The sequence below is a fragment of the Nipponia nippon genome, unplaced genomic scaffold, assembly GCF_047370975.1.
Source record: "Nipponia nippon isolate SJK-2023a ecotype South Korea unplaced genomic scaffold, ASM4737097v1 scaffold_2, whole genome shotgun sequence".
NCBI lineage: Eukaryota > Metazoa > Chordata > Aves > Pelecaniformes > Threskiornithidae > Nipponia > Nipponia nippon.
This window is the reverse complement of record NW_028262336.1, coordinates 6,817,116-6,836,240: the sequence shown is the minus strand read 5'-3', so window position 1 is coordinate 6,836,240 and position 19,125 is coordinate 6,817,116. Positions and strand designations below refer to the sequence as shown.

Sequence of the window (19,125 nt, the reverse complement as noted above, 5' to 3'; positions counted from 1 at the left end):
CCAGTCACCGGGGAGCGTAAGGGCTGGTTCGGAGGTATTCCAGGAGCTCCTTAGCCTTGGGAGAGGCTTCTGAGGGGAGAGAGCGGACCAAGAGAAAGCGTGTTGCTGCTGCTGTGCTGCCGCAGCTTGCTGCTCTTAACACCAAGCATGGCTGCTGGCCGCGCCGCAGCGTTGGTTTGGTAGCTCAGCCCCCAGCTCTGCTCCTCCCTGCCTCTTTGGCTCAGTCCCCTGCGAAAGACGCTACCCTTCTGCGGTGCCCGCTCTTCCCCGCCAGACGAGTTATTCAGCCCCCTCTCAGCTTGTCACTTCCTCTCGCAATCTGCCTTTAATGCAGCCAGATGGCCTGCTCTCGCCCACGCTCCATGCAGGCACCTTCGGCTCCCTGCGCTTGGGTAACGCGCTCATCCGACCTGCTGGTGGTCAGGACTGCAGTCCGCCTTTGCGAGATGGTGGACATTCGTGTGTTGTAGGGGATGGCTGCGGGAGGTTACCTGGGAGCGACAGGCGTCTTCAGACCTGCGCCGAGTCTGCTTGTGTGGGCAGGGAGGCTCTCTGACCGCATCCCCGTGAGCTCTCCGCATGGACAAACTCCCGGTGCTGAAGCTCTGGAGCCTGTTGCTGTCCCTGGGCACCTGACCCATCCTGTACCGCCGCAGCTGCGGTGCTTAGTGCTGGCCCAGCTCCCTGAGCCGGGACTTCTGGCCAGCCCCATTCAGTCGGCTTCCAACCCATCTGCACCGACAACACAGTTGTGCTCATTTCAGATTTGGGTTTATTGGAAACTTTCAATGCATATACAGGATTTAAAAATTATCCAACACAATGGATAACAGTAAACAGTCTTCCTCCTGGCGTTACCTAAGTGCTCCCTGTACTGCCAAACGCTTTTGGAGAGAACTTTGCCTATCTTGTTGTGAGGGGGAAGCAATTCCAGATTCCTGCCTTATGCTGTTGCTAAGACAAGACATACTGTACCTTAACGGCATTACCCTATCTGCACTATGCTGCAGGTTAAGGTTAAACAGTGATAAGAAACTTTCATTTTAATCATGTCAGCTTTAGCTTATGTAAAAATAGTCTGCCTTTTTCTTGGATTTTTGGGGTTTTTTTTTTTTTTTTGAAGTGCTGGATCAAGTGAAAAGGCACAGACAGACTCGCACAATACATCCTTAAATACTACAGTTAACCAGCTTGGAAAATGTTTACATGACAAGAAGATAGTGAGTCATAAACTTGGAATCACTGCTTGCCACCAAAACCAAAGCACTGTGCTTGTGAGCTGGCCAGTGCTGCGAACTAGGCAGTCCCTTGAAACAGAATCCAGGTTTTAGATTGTCCATATGCGATGCTGTGATCTGGACCGTTAGCAAATACGATTTACATAAATAGCTCTTCCCTCTCCTCCTCCCATCCAAACCTTCCTGGCACAGTTAGCTAGAAACTCTTCTCTGGGTGGCCAAGTTCGCAGTAGTGGTTAGGGGTGAGCTGCCAGCCAGGTCTGCTCGCGGTCTGATCAAGCTGTGTCACCCCACGGAGCACTGGCACCAGTAACCTGGTGCTTACTTTCCTTACTGCTTAAGGAAAAATAGGTGCAGCTCAGTTCTGTGCTTGCTGTGATGGAGAAGGATTCGTGTCAGCGCTGCAGCTGTGCCTGTAGAAATGGTCTTGGCCTGAAAGCCTAGCACGGGGTGTGTTTGGTTGCCTGGGCCTCATGGCCACCAGCCAAGACACCCCTACGGAGACTTCACACAAGGAGGACCTTGTAGGGAATAACCCCCTGAAGCGCAGCGTGAAACCGGCAGATAAGTATCCATATCCACTTAGTTTATGACAGCAGTGGCCCCAGGAAGCCTCCTTTTGGCTGTAAGAGCCTTTGCACTGGACGGGACTTCCCCTTGGATTCGTTTCAGTTCAGCAGGAAGACAGCACGGAACAAAATCAGTCTTTTTGTCCCCTTTCCCAGTCTCCTCCGACTCCCTTCTGTCATGCTTGGAAGTCAGGGAGAATTTCAGCTACTCTCCTGCGTAGCTCATTTCTCCTTTCCTCTCTCTCTCTTTCCTTTTTCATCAGTAACGGGTACTGCCTCCATGCCTTGAATGTGTTCAGCATGAGTCTCCTTAAAGAAATTGGGGGCACAAAGAACACAGTGACGATGTGCAGATATGTGCATAACACAACAGGCAATCAGAAGATTTTAAGGGGGACCTCCCCTAAAATACCTGTGGGATTTGTCCTTTCTGCTGCTAGTCAGGGCTGTGACATGTTAAACATCTGCATGCAGACCACTCCATTAATATGTCAATCATCCCAGGGTAAAATAACACATTGCCCTTCTCTATTCCTCTCCCTCAAGAATTTTCCTCCTCCCTCTGACAGGATTCATTAGCTGGTGTTTGCTTAGCACTCTGAAGATGAAAGATGTTTCTTGAAGAACAAACAGGGTCTCTGAAAGCAGTTTCTTCAGGAGAAATGCAGGCTTGTTTGGGCCACACCAACCACTTAGGAGCGCAGGTAGCTGGGCTCCAATTCTTACCTGATTTTCATCACCCCACCAAAGTGCCTTGCCCTGGGCTCCCATGTGGGCAACAGGGAGCAACAGTCCAAGAGTTTGCTACGTCAAAGTCTGAGCTGGCTTTTGCCAGGCAGTGGGGGAAGAGGTAAGGAGGAACGACAGGTGATTATGCTCCTAACATAAGGTCATACATAGAATAAATCCAGTCTCTTCCTGGCTCTGAATTTTCCCTGGTTCCTCCAGTTTGCTGGCTTGTTGGGTTAAATGGTGCGCTGTTCTGATCTTACTGACAGGGCAGGCTAGAACAGGTTCGCTCTACCACATAAGAGGTGAATTTTATTTAATTCCTCCTCCGAGGTGCTGCGGATCCTGTTTGGGCTACGCACAGGCGCGGCCCATTCATGACTGCACGCAGCTGACACGCTCTCATGGTGAGGTAGGTGAACGTGTTTCTGTTTTCTGCTGAACTTTGGCAATAGTTTTTTTTCCTCCTGTTGAAACGCACAGCTAACGCGGTTATGGGACAATGAGTGAGCTGGGTGTGTCCAGCTCCAGTCGTGATCGGTAGGACTGTCTGCTGTGGTTCTCACTGCCAAGTCAGGCTGACGATGGCATAAACTGAAAGATTCCTTAAGTAGGGTTTCTAGTTGATCAACTTTGGATTTGTGAACTAAATCATCTGCTGTGGACAAAACAATATGGTGTAATTCCTGCACAATCGTTTGGCTTGCTATAATTGTACTGAAAGATTTTCCTAAGGCAGCTTTTAGCAGAAGCTGCATGGCCAGATCTGCTAATCAGCTTAGAAAGTTTCAGCCACTTATCCGCTTTCACCATATTCTCTTTCAGCAGATTTAGAAGTCCTGTGAAGGGTACCACTGAATTCCCTTTTCCAAGCTGCATGGAAAATTCTTACCACAAACCTCTGCTGATGTCGTCTGTGCATATTACAGAAGCAAAATACCAGCAGTAACGAACCTGTTTCACATGGTCTTGGGGAGCAGATAACTGACCTGTCAAAAATAGTCTCTAAAATAATTTATAGGGTATATTAAACCCAAGTAAAGAACTGCTGGCAAGGGAATGCACTTACTTGTTGCTATGTTCAGTAGCAATCTTCAGCTTCTCCCATAAGGTGCTCTTTTCCTCCATGATCCGATCAAACCATGCCCAGAAGTACTTCCTCATGAGGCAGGCTGCATGGAGGGTACTCACCCTTTCCTCCAGAGCAGAGAGATAATCCTTGTACTAGGGAAGGAGGACAGAGAAAGAGGTGAGAATGGCTTCTTTCTCCCAACCCCCGGCTCAATAAGCAGACACAGAGCAGTGCTGAGACTGTGGCAGTGAAGGGTAACGGGGACAGGAGTGGAGGAAAAGCAGCAGGGAGCAGGGCGAGAGAGTGCCAAGGTGGAGGTGGGGAGCAGTACGTAGGAAAGCGTCCTGGGTGGAGGAGGATGCTGGAGAGCGGAGAGCTGACAGAAAGTCTCTGAAGAAGGGAATGATGCTGCTAGAAGGGGGACAGCATAACTCAGCAAAGGCTGGGCTGCAGGTGTGCAAAGTGGCACCGCGGTGAGGGGAAAGCGCAGCAGCAGCTAGCTCGCTTGGTATCGTTTCTCTGCTGTGGCGCAGGCAAACCTTTAGCCAGTTCCTGAAGCCCCGTCTCAGCAACATACGGGAATAGAAGTCCTCAGCCCGAGACACCTTCTCTGTGAGGCGCCCCTGGGTGTGCTGGAGCCAAGTCACCAGGCATTTCCTCTGCAGGCCCAAGCGGTGGTGCCTTTGTGCCACCTAAGTAAAGACAGCAGAGGCGGCAGCTCGTTACTTGGACTGGTGACTACATCAACATCAAGCTACAGAAAACTGGGTACGCTAGAAAATCACCTCGGCTTTTTGGGGCCCTAAAAATGCAGATGTCTGACAGCTGGAATAACTTCCAGGATAGGTTCCCACAAAGAGGGGTCAGCGTAAGGAACAGGACCAGTCTCTCTATCAGGCTACTGCTGCGTCACTTCTAGAGAACATCCTTTTCAATTAGATGCTCGGTTTAACCAATTGTGAATGGAGCGGAGGTGTGGCCTATAACAGTTTAGTCCAACCCCGTCCATAACGCTGACCAGCAGGGTGGACTTACGGAGCAGCTGCTGTCCCTCTATTTCTTTCCAGCCGGAGGCCTGTGTGCGTTTGGTTGAGTACTCTAAGTAGCTGCAGTTCCAGTGACTTAAACGGAAGCTTGCCAGCTTAGCCCTGGGCTCTGGCTAAATCTTCAGGATACGGTTGAGTGTTATTAGTCCACCCCTGCTAAGGCGTGCCAATTCAGTCACGTACGGAAACGTTTCATTAGCAATATTTATGTGTCAAGTTCTCAGAAGCTACCACTTGCTGTTCTGCACTGAAGGTATGGCCAGGCTGGAACAGATCGCTGGATCACCACCTGTGGTGTCCGACCTCTAGCAGTGGCCGACACCGCACCAGCAGTGACTCCAGAGAGAGGGAAAGCCCTAGCGATGGGCTGGGGTTAATGACTACAACTACAGCGGCTTGGCGGTGTCTTACTGATGAGCTTTGCGGTGGAGCAAGAGAACTGACAGGCTCATGTCACATAACTTAAATTTATTTTTTTGGCTGTATCATACTAACGTAACTCCCGCTGTGTTATTGGCATCAAATCACGTGGCAGTTAGCGCTGCAGACAAGTGGAGGCTAACAAAAGATGACTTCTCATTAGATTGAATTTGTTCCTTTCTCTGTCCTTTTGGTTCCTGTTTAATCAGCTATAAACGAGGATGCCACCCTTGGGGGTTTCTGATGACCTTTCACGATTATTGTCAGATGGGCTGATTTAAAGAACTGACACAGGGCAGGGCACGCAGGGAGAATTTTTGCTTTTTCCATCTCCACCTGGCATAAGAGCCTACTAAGGTTTCTGCTAAGTGCTGCATCCATTCTTTTTCCCTTCCTCCCATGGCACCAGTCCTTTCCTTTATCCTCAGCACTTTACCACCAGGTTTTCCTTGGCTTGCTCCTTCAGCCTTTTCCATGGCACCATTCCCAGCTTTCTCAGCAGGATCTTCTCGTAGTGATCTCTGGCCTTCTTCTGGAGCTGCTCCTCTTTCTCCAGCCTCCTTTGCTTCTCCAGCTCTTTCTACAATACAAAGAGCAGTAATTTTAATTCACTCTGGATGAAGAGGCTGTTAAGCAATGACAATAGATTGTTGTATTGGAGCTGGAGGTCCTGACCTGACAGGAAATAGAGATCTGCATCATCTTTAGCAGTGCAGACCAGATCAGACATGACCCCATCTACTAGAACCTGTGGTAGAAAGCAGAGCAAACTGTCTTGAAAATCTTCATGGAAGATGATGGTATTTCTGGACATTTCCTTGGGCCATGTATCAGCACGCGGCCTTCCCTCAGCACTGCAGTTTGGTGTTACGGTAGCAGACATGTAATCTGTGGCTAGCAGCAGTGCTGACGTAGCAGGAACCTCCTTTTGACGGGCCTTCATCAATCTGGGGAGGGGTGCTTTGGTGAGCTCAGCTTTCTATCTTTATAAAACTAGATTGAATACCTGTCTGAAAGCGATTTTGACTTTACGCATGGACCCTGCCACTTAACCTAGCCTAAGTAGTAGGGGAGGGTTGTGGGTATTATATAACTGTACAATATTGCTTTTGACTGAGACTCAGGGATGAAGGTCAAACATCCTAAAACACTCAATCCAAGTGGAACAGTAGTTGCAGGTCACATTCCTATAGGATTTCAAATGTGCTATTTGGGTTATTAGGACAGCTCATTTCCAAGTAAGAGTAATGAAGTGGGGCTATTCCTGGCCTAGCTCCAGGGAGAGGATGCTTCTCTTCTTCAGGTGGAAAGTTGCCCTTGATATATCTGTCGGGCTTGTCATGTGTTTGTGACTGGTATCCTTGTGAATGCTGGAGGGGGATACAAGTGGAAGGAGCAGCCTGAAAGTAGGCCAAACATAGAATCCTAGAACAGTCCAGGTTGGAAGGGACCTCAAAAGACCGTCTGGTCCAACCTTTCGTGGGAAAGGTGGTCTGTATGAGGTTATCTAGCACCCTGTCCAATTGCATCTTGAAAACCTCTGGCGATGGGGACTCTACTATGTCCCTGGGGAGGTTGTTCCAGCGAATGATTGTTCTCAATGTAAAAAAATTATTTCTTATATTGAGAGGAAACCTCTCCCAGTGCAACTTGCACCCATTACCACTAGTCTTCTCCATGTGGCTCCTTGTGAAGAGAGCCTCAGTCCTCTTTATAGCAGCCCTTTAAGTACTGGAAACATGCTGCCACTGCGGGACTTATGTGGCTGTACCTCAGCAGTGAACGTCCACCAGCTGGGACCTCTAGTCCCGCTGATGAGACAGAGGCAGTATATACTTCATAGCGCCTTAAGTCCACAGCCCTTCCCCTAACACTGCCAGAAAGGGGGAAGGTGGTGACACAGTGGGTGCTGTGCTGTGGAACTCTGCTCCACTAATGAGGACCTTCAGTTCATATCACCCTGCTGACTGAGTGCTAGTGGGTAACGGCTCTTCTGCCCTATCCCTGCTAAAGGAGGGGGAAACAGGTGAGGTGTTTGGTCACCAGCTTCTGCTGCCTTCTCTCCTCCCGTCGTTTTTCCTGCTGAGCTTCCTTTTCCTCGGCCTCCTTCCTCTGTCGCGCTTCCTCTTCAGCCTTCAGCTGGGCCTTGAAATGGAGAAAATGGAGGAAGGTAAAATTCAATTTGGCGCATGTGACCTTTTCAGAGCACATAGACCTCTAAGCTTTCCCAGTATTCTTCTAGCAGACTTTGTCACATACTAGATGTGATCGGTGCTGGACAATGAACTGTGGAAGGCAGAGGAAGGAGGGACTGTTCTTTCTACTATCTCTCTCTCTCTTTCTTTGCCCTAAGTTATAGTATTTGCCCACTCTTCCCCTAAAAAATTTAAACCATACACCAAGTTATTTATTGTTAACCTGATTGCTGAAGTCAGTTCTGGGCTCCTGGGCTCTGCTCTGAAGTTTTACTTCCACATGCAAAGCAGCATTCCAGGTACCCAAACATTTCTTTCCCCAAACACTGAAGATAAAAGAAGTTGTTTTACTTCAGTACTGGCCATACTTGGCACAATATCCTTCTTTGAATGTTTATCTACACCCCTCGCAGACCCCACTCCGCTTTCATTTCACAAAGCTTTTGCTTTTGATATATGCATCAAAGGCCTAAAACCCACGCCAACCGTAATGCACGATTACTATGGCTGTGTGTCCTGATCTCTAAGATCGTGGCAACTGCAGCTGAAGAAACCTAACCTTATACTTGTCTGTCCACTCTATGGTTAAAGTGTTCTCTAAGGCTCGTTTCAGCCTCCTGCGCATGTGAGTGCATCTCTCCTCCTTGGAGAAGGAAGAAATGCTGGCTGTTTTAGGACCCCAGTTCCGAGCTTTCTAATCCTAATGCAACTTACTATCAATGTTTTCAGTAACAGCTCAATGCCCTGAAGCTAAGAAAGCTCCTCTGTTGGATGTGCATCACAGAATTTGTATATTAACTATGCAAATATTGTCAGTATCTTCTCTCTTCAGCAGAGATTTGCTAGAAAGATGCAGGATTTTTACTAGGTCAGACTGCACGTCCTCAAGCTGCACATGGCCAGACAGGAAAGGCAGGGGAGGGGAAAGGCACCGTTGCCAGGTCCCATCAAGAGGATCTCTGCGTGCACTTCCACCCATCCCATCCTTGGCAAGGACATGGTCATGAGGTAGGCGTGAAAGATGTTGTTGGGGCATGGAAAGGGAGGCTGCTTCTAGAATTGCAACTGCATCAAGGTGAAGCGTCTGCCTGTGATATGGCAGGGCTAGTGGGGCCACTGAACGCAAATGCAGCAATAACTACTTCTTTTGAAGTAGTGTGCCGGACATCTCCTTTCTCACAAGCTATAAAACTCCTGTTTTGGATAAAGGGCCTTTTCTTGGGCCCTGACTCTGGGGTTAAACCAGCATTTCTTGCAACTGGAATGGTGTGAAAGAGACTGCATTTCTTTTTCCACTTTCCTTACCAATTTTTCCTCTTCTCTTCGTTGTTTGGCTTCTTCTAGTTTCCTCCTCCGTTCTGCCCGCTGAGTTGCTCTCTCCTCCATAGCTACAGAAACAGAGGACATAAGGCTTAGTGGCAACGAGCTATAGGATAATGACAGAAGTTTGGTGAACAAGGATGACCGCTTTACTGCCAGGCCCCCATTGACCTGGCAACGCCAGCACAAAGGGACTTGCTTTCTGCTGCCTCTTACGGCTGGCAGTGTCATGAACAAGGAACCCATAACCATTTATAAGATGATTCAGGACTATCCCAGTTAGATTCACTCCATCCCTCCTTGATTGACAGTCACAGCCATGAGGCTCAATTATGAAAGGAGCTGTGTCCAGAGGTTTTATCCCTGTCTTCCCTGATTGAGTGCTGAGGTTCAGGGCAGCTGACTTAGCAGCAATTGCTATGAGGTCTCCAGTGAGCTCCAATTGCCTATTTAAAGAGTGACTTCATGATGGAAAGCATCCCTGCCATAGTGACACACCGGTACTTGGTCCCACTAGTGGGAAACTACTGCTTAATGCTTCTTTTGGGAGATAAATCGCAACACAGCGATCTTGCTGGCTATCAGCGAAGGTGTTACAGTGCTGATACGACCACACAGAACATGCAGTGGAGTTGAGAACCCGTGCTCGCTTCTTCTGAAGTCGCAAATGAAGCACAGGCTGGAGCAATCGATAACTGGGGGGCATTTAAGTGTTTTTGACCACAACAGGTTTCCTCAGTTTCTTTTCTCCTCTCAGCTGTCCCAGGATTCTCTGCCAAGAGAAAATCATCTAGTGATAACTTATTCATTGAATTTTCGGGGGATCTTCAAACAAAGGCACTTGAGAGCTCTGAAAATACATTTACTGTTCCTAAGCTGTACAGAGCGCAGGCAAATCAGAGTGAGTAACGGCATGGACTAGGTAGCATTGGAGCTGAACACAGTCAGTTAATGAAAGACAACTACTAATGCTCAGCTATTATGGCCAAAAAACTCTGGTGATCCCCAAACTGTTCAAACATCACAGTCAGCATATTCCAGTCTTTCATGCAGACTGTGACCACCCCCCAGCTGATATGGAAGAACATGACCCAGGGATATAACAGAACTGGATCTTAATTTACTGCATGAAAAGGCTGTGCTGCATGTTTAAGGTCTATATGCTGTTCCAGCGTGGCCAGAGAAGGGGAGATATCTCACAGAAGGCAGGGATCCGGAGCTCCTTCCCCAGCCTAGCTACTGGTGTCTCACAAAACCTTGGGTAGGCACTTAATTCCCTTTGAAATCTCAACACCTCTGTCAAAGTTAGATGAAAATGACTGGTCACTTAAGTGTTACTTGGATGTGCAATGAAGAGAATAAGATTGACAGCAAATCGCTGTAGAGCTTCTCTCTCTGAGTCTTGGCACACCAGAAACAATCACAAGTGCTTGTTAGGAGTAACTGTTACCACAGTGTACTAAGCGTGGACTTGAGGGGGTTGCAGTGGCTCAGGGTTTACAGATGCCTGACTTGGGCATGGAAACAGCTCACAGCACTGGTCAGGCTGGGAAAGAGAGTGCTGAGTTTTACTTGCATGCTGTCATCAACCAGCAAGGCTGAGGCGAAGAAGGCGAGAATTTTCCAGACAAGCTGTTGAGCAAAGTGGTCTGGAATGGTCTTTGGTATCTAGAAGAATACCTTTCAGTATGGGATGAGCTGAGGTCAGCTGGCTGGAGGGCCTCCTGCCTTGCATCACTGCCCTTGCGTTTTCTGGCCCATGAGAAACAGGTGGACTATGAAAGGAAAGAGCAAAGAAATTCATCAGTGAATGTGTTCAAATGATGTCTCACACCTACCACCTATGGTTGAGAAACAGGCCTTGTAGTTTCTGTTCTCCATTGTGCTGCGTTTTCATTCTGAATCCCTGATACACCTTTCTTCTGCTTGAAATGGGATTAATGATGCATCCTTGCAAAGGAGCCAAGTACCTGGGGCTGCTGCGTGTTCTGCAATACTGAGGATGACACTCTCTTTTTTCCTAACTAAATAAATCCCTGCTGCTACTATGTGTGACACTCTAGTGTTGCTGTTTCTAAGCTGATCCTCTATGGATCATGTGGTGTCAAGCCATTGCAAAAAGGGAGAAGGACGGAGAACTGTGGCCAGCCTGACGCTACCCGTCAGGCTATGTCACAGGTGAGAGGAAGAGCAAATAGCGCTAGCATGACTGAAGTGCGCCTGGCAAATTCTGGCTCAACTTGAGTAGGAATGAGACATGCTGACTAATTGAGCCTGCTTTATTGAGGGCATATACCTCAAAGGGGTTGTATTCTTGCATCTGGATTGGTATTCCCTCTTCAGTTTTTCCTCCCTGGTTTGTGAAGCAGAGATGTTAAGCAGCTGGGTTACAGCCGTGGCTTGTGCTGCCTCTTCTTTAGCTCTGCTCAGCCTCTGATTTTCCTGCAGTTCAAGGATCAGCTCTTGCTGTTTCCGAAGCTGCTGCCTCTGTTCCTCAATCAGACGTTGCTGGAAGGCATGACGGTGCTCGAAACGGCTACCATAAGCAGGAGCTGTCTTTGGACCAGGTGCCTGAAACTGCTCGGGGAGAGTGGCTGTTTGATTCCTGTACGCAGCCTGGTCACGTGCACTCGGGGCTGCATGTTTTAGGGTAATCTCCCAGGCAAATTTGGGTTTTCTGTAGGAATGAGATGTGTGAGCAGCATCCCAACAAGAGCGGTCTCTGGTCTGGTCAGGTTCTTTCTGTACAAGGCAAGTTTCAGTTGGCTAGGGGGGAAAAAAAAGAAATGAGGAAAATTTGGCATTGATTAAAACCAAGCATTCTTCTGCCCTTGCTACATAGTAAGTGTTTCTTTAATGCAAATCTAGTGAGATGCCTGAGCAATAGGGTAATCTCAGTTATGCAATCTTTATCCAATTCCTAGCCAGGGCAGAGGGGCCCTGTAATGCACAAAATGGGGGGCTGTGGGAAAGAATTGTTAAGGAGCTGTGTGCCATTTCACTGGGAGGAAGAAATCCTGATCAGGCAAGAGCTCTGGTAGGAATGTATCCTGAATATTTTGTTAGGGAGCACAGCTCAGGACAGCTCATTTCTCAGGGGTTAGCTCATCTCTCAAGGATTAGCACACTCCCTTCTGGACTGTGTTGTCCCCCACTCAGTGCTCAGACAGAGAATAAAGGAAAAAACAGTTGTTGAAGTGATCTATACTGCTGATCTACTGGACAGTCCCTTTCCAGATGGAAGAGGAGTCTACAAGGTACTGTTTCCTCATGCCTCTTCTCCAGCTTTGATAAATATTACCATGAAACTGGTGCACAGCAGGAAAGGAGGCTGCGCCTTTTCTGACACATGGTCTTTCTCTGAAGAGGCATCAGGTGTAAGGTCTGCTTTCTGATCCCTAAGTCAAACCCCAAATTCAGTCCCATCCTTCCAGCATGAATTTTACCAGTGCATCAGAAGAAAAATACGGGCCTACTAGGATGATGTAAACACCGTAGGAAATCAACTTTTGTTGACAATTAAGCAAACGAAAAGCTTGACCTGTAATATGTGTGCGTGAGCTCTCATGCTGGGATCGGAACACTGCTGTAGTACAGGTTTTATAGTCAGATAGGAAGGGCAGACTCTGACCTAACAAACGACAATTTAAGGAAGCAACCTCTGATTCTCCTCTCCTACCTCCTTGTGATGCGCATTATCCTGAAACAGCCAGTGACAGCTTTTTTTCCCCACGCTTAAAAGCCAGAGAGCTGCACTAGCATGACAAAATCTCTTGTCATGCAGTCAAACATTATTCTTTTTCAGTCTAAGCAGGCATCAAAGATGTAACTAACCTCTCAGCAAAAGTCATCTGGGGGTGGGACGCTCACTGCGACTCACAGTACGTGAAGGCAGTTCTCTGGCAGCATTAGAGATTATTTATTTTTAAAACTCATCCATTGTCCTTCAGGTTTGCCTCTGATTTTTAAAGATTTCTCTCCTGAACAGATGCAGGCAGGTATTTGGGGGTCACCCTGGGAAAGAAGCCTTCCTCTGGGACAATGTACTCTCTATTTCAGATTGCACAAAAGAATTACTTTTGTATGAGTATTGAGATGCCAACAGACAAAACTACATGGGAAGGATTTACCTTGTCTTGCTGCAAATCTTGATGATGGTTTACTTCTGCTGTCCCAGGCTTGTTAACCTCCAGCGGCCTGTCCAGACCACCCTTCCCCAGTGACACTGCCTCCAGCAGCTGTGCCATCTTTTTCTTCGTCTCCTCCCTCTTGATCTGCAGCTCTCGCTTTTCTGTCTCCGCTTGGCTCCAGCGCTGCCACGCCAGAAAGCAGCAGCGCAAAAGCCGTCGCTGGTTATGCTCTGCAGACAGTTGGTTTTTCCTGAAGGAGAAAGCACCTGTGTTATGATAGGAGCGAGGCTTCTGCCCAGGCCTGCCTGAAACAATTGCATCAAGCACAGCAGCCCAGGCCATGGCACGAGGCCCCATAACTTCCCGAGTCTTTTTGTTGCTTAACTCTGAAGGCCCTCCAAAGCTGTACAGAGTTTCTCCAAGGAGGAGCGGCAGAAAGGATGCCCGTTATTTTGAAGTAAGTTTCCCTAGTTCACATTTTGCAATTTCCTGTGCCATCCTTGGGCTGTAGGACGGGTGCAAAAGAGGTGTCCTGTTCCCTTGCCAGCTGCGTAGGGGGAAGCGGCAGTGCCTCACCACACAGCCTGCCAGGCACCTGCAAGAACAAAATTTTCTCTGGCTGATAGGGAATTCATCCCACAGCCTCCTTAATGAAAGGCACAGGCCAAAATGATCTCTGCTATACTACTACTGAAATAGGAAATAACTATGTTAATCAGCAATAAATATGGCACCTCATCTTCTCTGGGGTCCAGAGCAAGCCAAGGGGAGATTTCCAGGAAAGATACCTACAGAAAGCGCGAGACGCAGGCTTGTTGGAAAGCACTAAAGCTCTTGTTTATCTCTGTCCTCCTTTTCATCTGTGCCACAATACCTCTGGCAGACCGCAGGCAATGTAGCAATTTTCTCAAAAAGCTCCCGTTTTCCTCCTGCTGGCTAACTGGCCAGGCCCTTTTACAGTCCCTGATCACGGCACTGCCCGAGCACTGCTGCAGTAGGAGGGATTCCACAGGGTAGGATCACTACCTGTTTTGATCTTGGAGATGAACTTGCAATTGCTGTGTCGCCTGCTCTACTTTCTGGGCCCAAGTATAGTTTCTCCAGGCTTGCAGGGCCTTCAGTTGGCATTTCCAGTCAGCAAAGGCTCTGGCTTTTCCCATTTTAATTCTGTGCTCCAGAATGACTTTCAGCCAAGCAGAGAAATGTCGTTGCATGCACTGCATGGGAGAGTTTCAGAAAACCAATGAGCAAGACACAGCCCGTCACATAAATGCTGATCCTCTCCACCCTTCCCCTTATCTCTCTGACTTCCCTTTTTGAGATTCATTTTAGAACCCCCACTTTCCGCAGTTACCTTGAGGGTAAAAAAAAAAAAAAACGCAGAGCATGTGCAGGTCTTCTACAAAAAGCAGAAAGGGACTAGAAAGATGGGACTCTATGCTCTTGAATGAAACACACTTAGTTCATCAAGTGTAAAGGAATAAAATGGGTGAGGAACACAATTTCTAGAGATAGAAAAGACATTTCAAAATCTAGAAAATGTCTAAGATGCTACAGGTAAAAACAATTCTGTGGAGCACAGTTTGCAAATATCTCCATGGACCACTTGTTCGTTTGTTTTTTTAACTTAGACAAAAATCAAGACACTTCCTAGCATGAATTTATGACACTACCTAAGCTCACCCTTGTTTCCGTAGGAAGCCAAACCTTTCCCTTATTGTGTAATTAGACTCGCTGCTTCTGGGAGTGACTTACATTGTACAGAACAGCAATTTGCTATCTAATCTACCCCATAATTCTAGCCCTGTCACTGCAGCCACTGTTCATTTTGATCCTCCAAGTCGGTCAACTCGCAGGACTTCGCTGATCCCCTTTTGTCATAATGGCTTGTTTTAATTGCCTTCGTCTCACTCACTGAAATCTCCAAATGGAGACTTACAAAAAGGACAAAATGTCAATGCATTAGCTATTTCTTTCTGCTTTAGGAAAATAATCAAAGTGTCACTATTGCTTAGCTCAGCTAAGCCGTGGCTTCTCACATTTTGCAAGCCCTAAATTGCTCTGTGCTTTCATTCAGGCTTATCTTCGTAGCTTAGACTGTGCTGGAGAGAGGTTGTGGACTGCTAAACAGCAGCCAAGCTCAAATCCAGCAGACGGGCAGATGAAGTGGCCGATGGGGAGAATCACCATAAAATCTATAGGATTCTTCTATAAAAAAAATTCTAGATGTAGATAAGTAGACATTAACGATGATGACTGCTCTGTTAATGAAAAACATTACGTGGTGGATGTCATTCATAGCTGCGCTCAGGGAAATTTATTCCCTTTGCTGAGACTACCCATATAAAATTATTCAGTACAAAAAAACTGTTCTTTAATTGCAAGTATTTGATACAACTAGGTGTTTAACCCAGAGCTGGCCATGGTATCAGAATAATGAGGGTAAAAGAAATAGGTTCCTACTGGGAATTATTAAAGTCTGCACGTTTGCCTCAAAACAGCTGTTGCAATATCACAGAATATCCTACTGCACCCAGTGGGAGTGGATCCTTGAGGAACCTGTTACTGTGGATGTGCTGGCGTACTTCAATTCTTGGAGCCACAGCTCAAAATTCATCTCAGGCCTCAGCACTTCTCTTTCCTCTCCCTGCTCCTGCACCAGCGTCTGCAAGGCAATCTTTAAAACATCTTCCCATACACACAACAAGGGCTTCTCAGGCCCTTTTGTGCCACCCCCCCCTTCCTCGAGGGAAAACAAATCTTGCTCTGCTGCCTCCTCTATACACCTGCCTGTTTCTCAGTTGCAGAGCCTTTATGTTCACAACCGTCCAGTGCGCCACATCTTTTCCGCAATTCTAAGTGAAACCTCCCACTGAGTACACCTGAGGCATGGACACGCTGGGGACGGAGGCTCAGGATTTCTTGCTCCTAGTCTTATGAGATACTTTTTGCCCTGCTCTTCTACTTTCCTGGTATCAGGAGGAGGGCTTGCAACAAGTAAAAATTCTGATAACTGGGACTTTTTACTTCAGTTTTGCAAACGGTAGCTGAGAGCAGGTAGCTCAGAGTCTCAGATAAAGAAGGGTGATGCTCACTCTCTGCTTATTGGTGTGAATCCTGCGCAGCAGCTCCTGAGCCTTTCTCTGTTTCTCCTCTCCTTGCTCTTCTTTCTTCAGGACCAGGGGTGGTGATGCAGTAACAGCTACCTCCTGCGTTGACAGCTTCTGACTTTTTTCTTGTCTCTTCCCCTCCCTGGAAAGTGAACAAACATACAGATCTAATACAATGAGGAAAGTACCGTAGCACAGATTTCACTCTCTTTTTGGCCAATCCTAAATGAATCACGTCTACAGCTTAGAAAGCTGCTGATTATTTAACTCAGCCTTCTTAGAAAGCCTCTGTTGTGGTTTGGGGTCCCAGAGGTTAAACAGTCTGGAGCATTTCCAAAATATAGCAGGCAGAAGAAAATAGTAAGATTTCAGTAAAGCACTTGCGTGAGAAGATTTAGGATCTCAGGGCTGCCTAAGTAAATAAATGGCATCCCTACAAGTCACATCTCTGTGACAATCCAAGCTCAGCAGAAGCAAAAATTATGTCTCTGCAGAATTCTCAGCCAAGAATGCTCTTTACTCTCTCATAGCAGAGGAAGTATTGTAAGTGCTAGACTTCCAACATAGACTATTTTTTTTTTGTGTGTGTGTGTGTGTGTGTATATTGGCTTTCATGCTGCATTAGACACTAACAAGGCTGGATGTGGCCACAGAGGTGAGGGAGACAATGCACGGTGGTGCAAACACACTCCTACTTTGTGATTCAGCGTACATGCTGGTAATGGCTGAGGGGAAGCTAACAACATCTTTAGGCCATCTTCCCACTAATGATAAACTCTGTCATTGACGTTGGTAGCAAAGGAATAAAAGGTTTTGGGAGAGTTTGGGGACAGAGGAATAGCAGATGTTTCCTTTGGGACCATCACTCCTCTTACATTTAGCAAAAGGAGCTGATAAGAGGTGTTCTTCATATGGTTCTTTCCACGCCCCCCTCTCCCTCTTACATTCTCCATGCTTCTGCCATGGTGTGCCTCTTCTCAGCCATTTCCTTTCGCAGCTTCACCATTTCCCTCTGGATCTCCTCCTCCTTGGCCTTCAGGGCCTTCCTTCTGGTGTCCTCCCATGCTTGGAGCTTGGCCTCAAACAGAACTGATTTCTTCAGGGACTTTTCTTGTCTTTGAAGCTCTAATGCCTTCTCACGCCTCATTCGATTTTCTTTCACCTAGGAAGGAGGAAATCGGCAAACGTGAAAGCAGACGCCAAAGGCTGAAGAATTTGAGCTTCATTGTACATGGACAGGGTGGGTCACAATCCACCTGCCACATGAAGCAAGCAACCCTATCCATAGCTGGCACTGACTGGACTGGTTCTGCTCTCAGACCAGCAAAAAAATCCATTCAAGAGAGTGAGGTTAAACCAGTGTTACTTGATGGGAGCAAATTCAGAACTGACTGCCACGGCGGCTTTTCCTCTCAGTCTTTGGAAAGGGGGAAAACCTGAACAGATGAAAGTTGACTGTGCAAGCTATTGTGAACGGCTAACGTGCATGCGGAAACAGTAACATTTCAGCTAAACCGTGGAAGAGTATCCTCGGGTATTTGCCTCCAAGTCAGAGATTATTGCAGGTTGGGAGAGAATACTGGGGAAGTATCACTGAGCATTTACTCTAATCCTACAATCCTCCACCTTATTCCTTTTAACTGTGCTGTCTTGCCTGCTCACCTGCTTGTGTCTGAGCTCCATGATTATTCGTGGATCTGCAGGTTTCTGTTTTTCCTTGATGTCTTCAAGTCTAAGGTTCTTCAGTATCCCACAGTTCACAGCTTCACTCTGCAAAAGATGCTGTAGGTATTCTTGGACAGAAGAACTTTCCAATTCATGTTCCAGATGGCTGCACAAGTCTGAAATGAAGAATTCGGATTATCTCAGGCTAGTCTGAAATGAATAAACCCCTGTGTCTCAGATCACAAAGCCCAGCGTAATTAAAGGGATCACTTTCCCAGACTGTGAATGCATTTCTGATGAAAGCGGACACACTGACTGCACTCCATTTATCCCCAAAGAGTCTTAATCAGTCTCCCATTGAACACGCTAGAGCAGTAACATTTCATCCATTTTTTACTGCCTTGCCTCTGAGCACCTCGAATGACTGTATAAATTTGACAGGCTTCACAAATACCCATACACAAAAGAAATAACTTTTTTCTTTTACAAAGGTAGACATCGAATGTTTATGAGGTGCATTCGTGCAGCCTTACAGCAAGCTGCAGTAAGAGCTGGGGGAGAAAAATCATCACCTCTAATCTTGTTTCTACTGAGCCTGCTATCCTGGCCTTAAAGCAACTTTTACCTCTCAGGTTGACAAGCCATGTGGCCTGGCTCCCTTCCCCAGCACATCCTCAGAAAGAAAGGCAGGAACTGCTTTGTTGTGCTCTCACCATCAAACCGCTCGTACTTCAGAGGGGCTGCAGGCGGCTTTTCCAGGAGAACAGAGTCAACTTCCTCTTCTCCATCGCTCATCAGCTCCCGTTGCAGTTTGGACTTCATCCAGTTACTGAGTAGCTCTCGGGCTATCATGAGGAAAGAGACTAATGACTTCACTTGCTTAAAAAATATATGGGTAAGTGTAAACTAGCAAGACTCTGTCTCTGGGATAGTTATATCACATGCTGGGAAGGCTGTCTAAAATGACTGAAAGCTGATCTGCAACAGAAAATGGAATAAGGCTAATTAATAGTTCTCTTCTTGATCTATAAAAGAATAGGAAGGGAAGGTGGCAAACGTTTTCCCTGTCACATATGTCACAAATGAATTCTTCTCTGCCCCATTTTTCCTACAAGATTCTGTGAACATTTAGATCACTTGTGTGATTATTATAGATCAAGGAGATGGAATTCACATGAGGTAATTCATAACTCAGATAGCTTTCATACGTTTTACCACTGCCCTTGCAGACACTTAGATATTTTCCACGTGTCAACAGCCAAGGCTGTCATATGTTAAATACAAAGAGAACCACTGTTTCGACAAATGTTTGCTTCATGTGTACAGGTTAACCTTTGCAAGTACCACAGCTCCAAGAACAACTGGTGAGTCTAGATTACAAATCTGTCAGGTGGCAAGCTTCACCAGGGACTACTTGTACTCAGGATTAAGAGCGCAACTACAGGAATGCATCCATGATGCAGTGAGCTCAAATGCTTAATGAACAATGAGGCATAAAGTTCTTCTGTGGACTTTATTTGCATCTCCACTTTTCTGTGGAAAAACGCAAAAATCCCTTTTTCAGAGTTCCTACTCAAAAGCAAGGACGGCTAACGTGGCTGCTGCCTCCACCTGGCCTCGCTGCCTGGGTG

At 47.0% G+C, this 19,125-nt stretch overlaps 1 protein-coding gene across 5 annotated transcripts in view; it reads right to left on the bottom strand.

The window, feature by feature from the left end:
• Positions 1-755: 755 nt before the first annotated feature.
• The window catches only part of CCDC191 (coiled-coil domain containing 191), a 21,380-nt gene continuing 3,010 nt past the window's right edge, over positions 756-19,125 (bottom strand). For 4 of the 5 annotated variants that reach the window (XM_087757103.1, XM_087757104.1, XM_087757106.1 and 1 more), the window contains 14 exons: positions 18,208-18,339; positions 17,492-17,670; positions 16,774-16,991; positions 15,815-15,971; positions 13,746-13,936; positions 12,720-12,969; positions 10,886-11,355; positions 10,270-10,364; positions 8,575-8,657; positions 7,118-7,219; positions 5,511-5,654; positions 4,148-4,300; positions 3,606-3,760; positions 756-2,116 (listed from right to left, as the gene is read on the bottom strand). In XM_087757103.1, coding sequence (XP_087613229.1) covers positions 1,984-2,116; positions 3,606-3,760; positions 4,148-4,300; positions 5,511-5,654; positions 7,118-7,219; positions 8,575-8,657; positions 10,270-10,364; positions 10,886-11,355; positions 12,720-12,969; positions 13,746-13,936; positions 15,815-15,971; positions 16,774-16,991; positions 17,492-17,670; positions 18,208-18,339 — 2,462 coding nt within the window. In that variant the 3' untranslated portion in view covers positions 756-1,983. The remainder of the gene's footprint in view (positions 2,117-3,605; positions 3,761-4,147; positions 4,301-5,510; positions 5,655-7,117; positions 7,220-8,574; positions 8,658-10,269; positions 10,365-10,885; positions 11,356-12,719; positions 12,970-13,745; positions 13,937-15,814; positions 15,972-16,773; positions 16,992-17,491; positions 17,671-18,207; positions 18,340-19,125) is intronic. The other variant, XR_015704661.1, reaches the window with a different exon arrangement.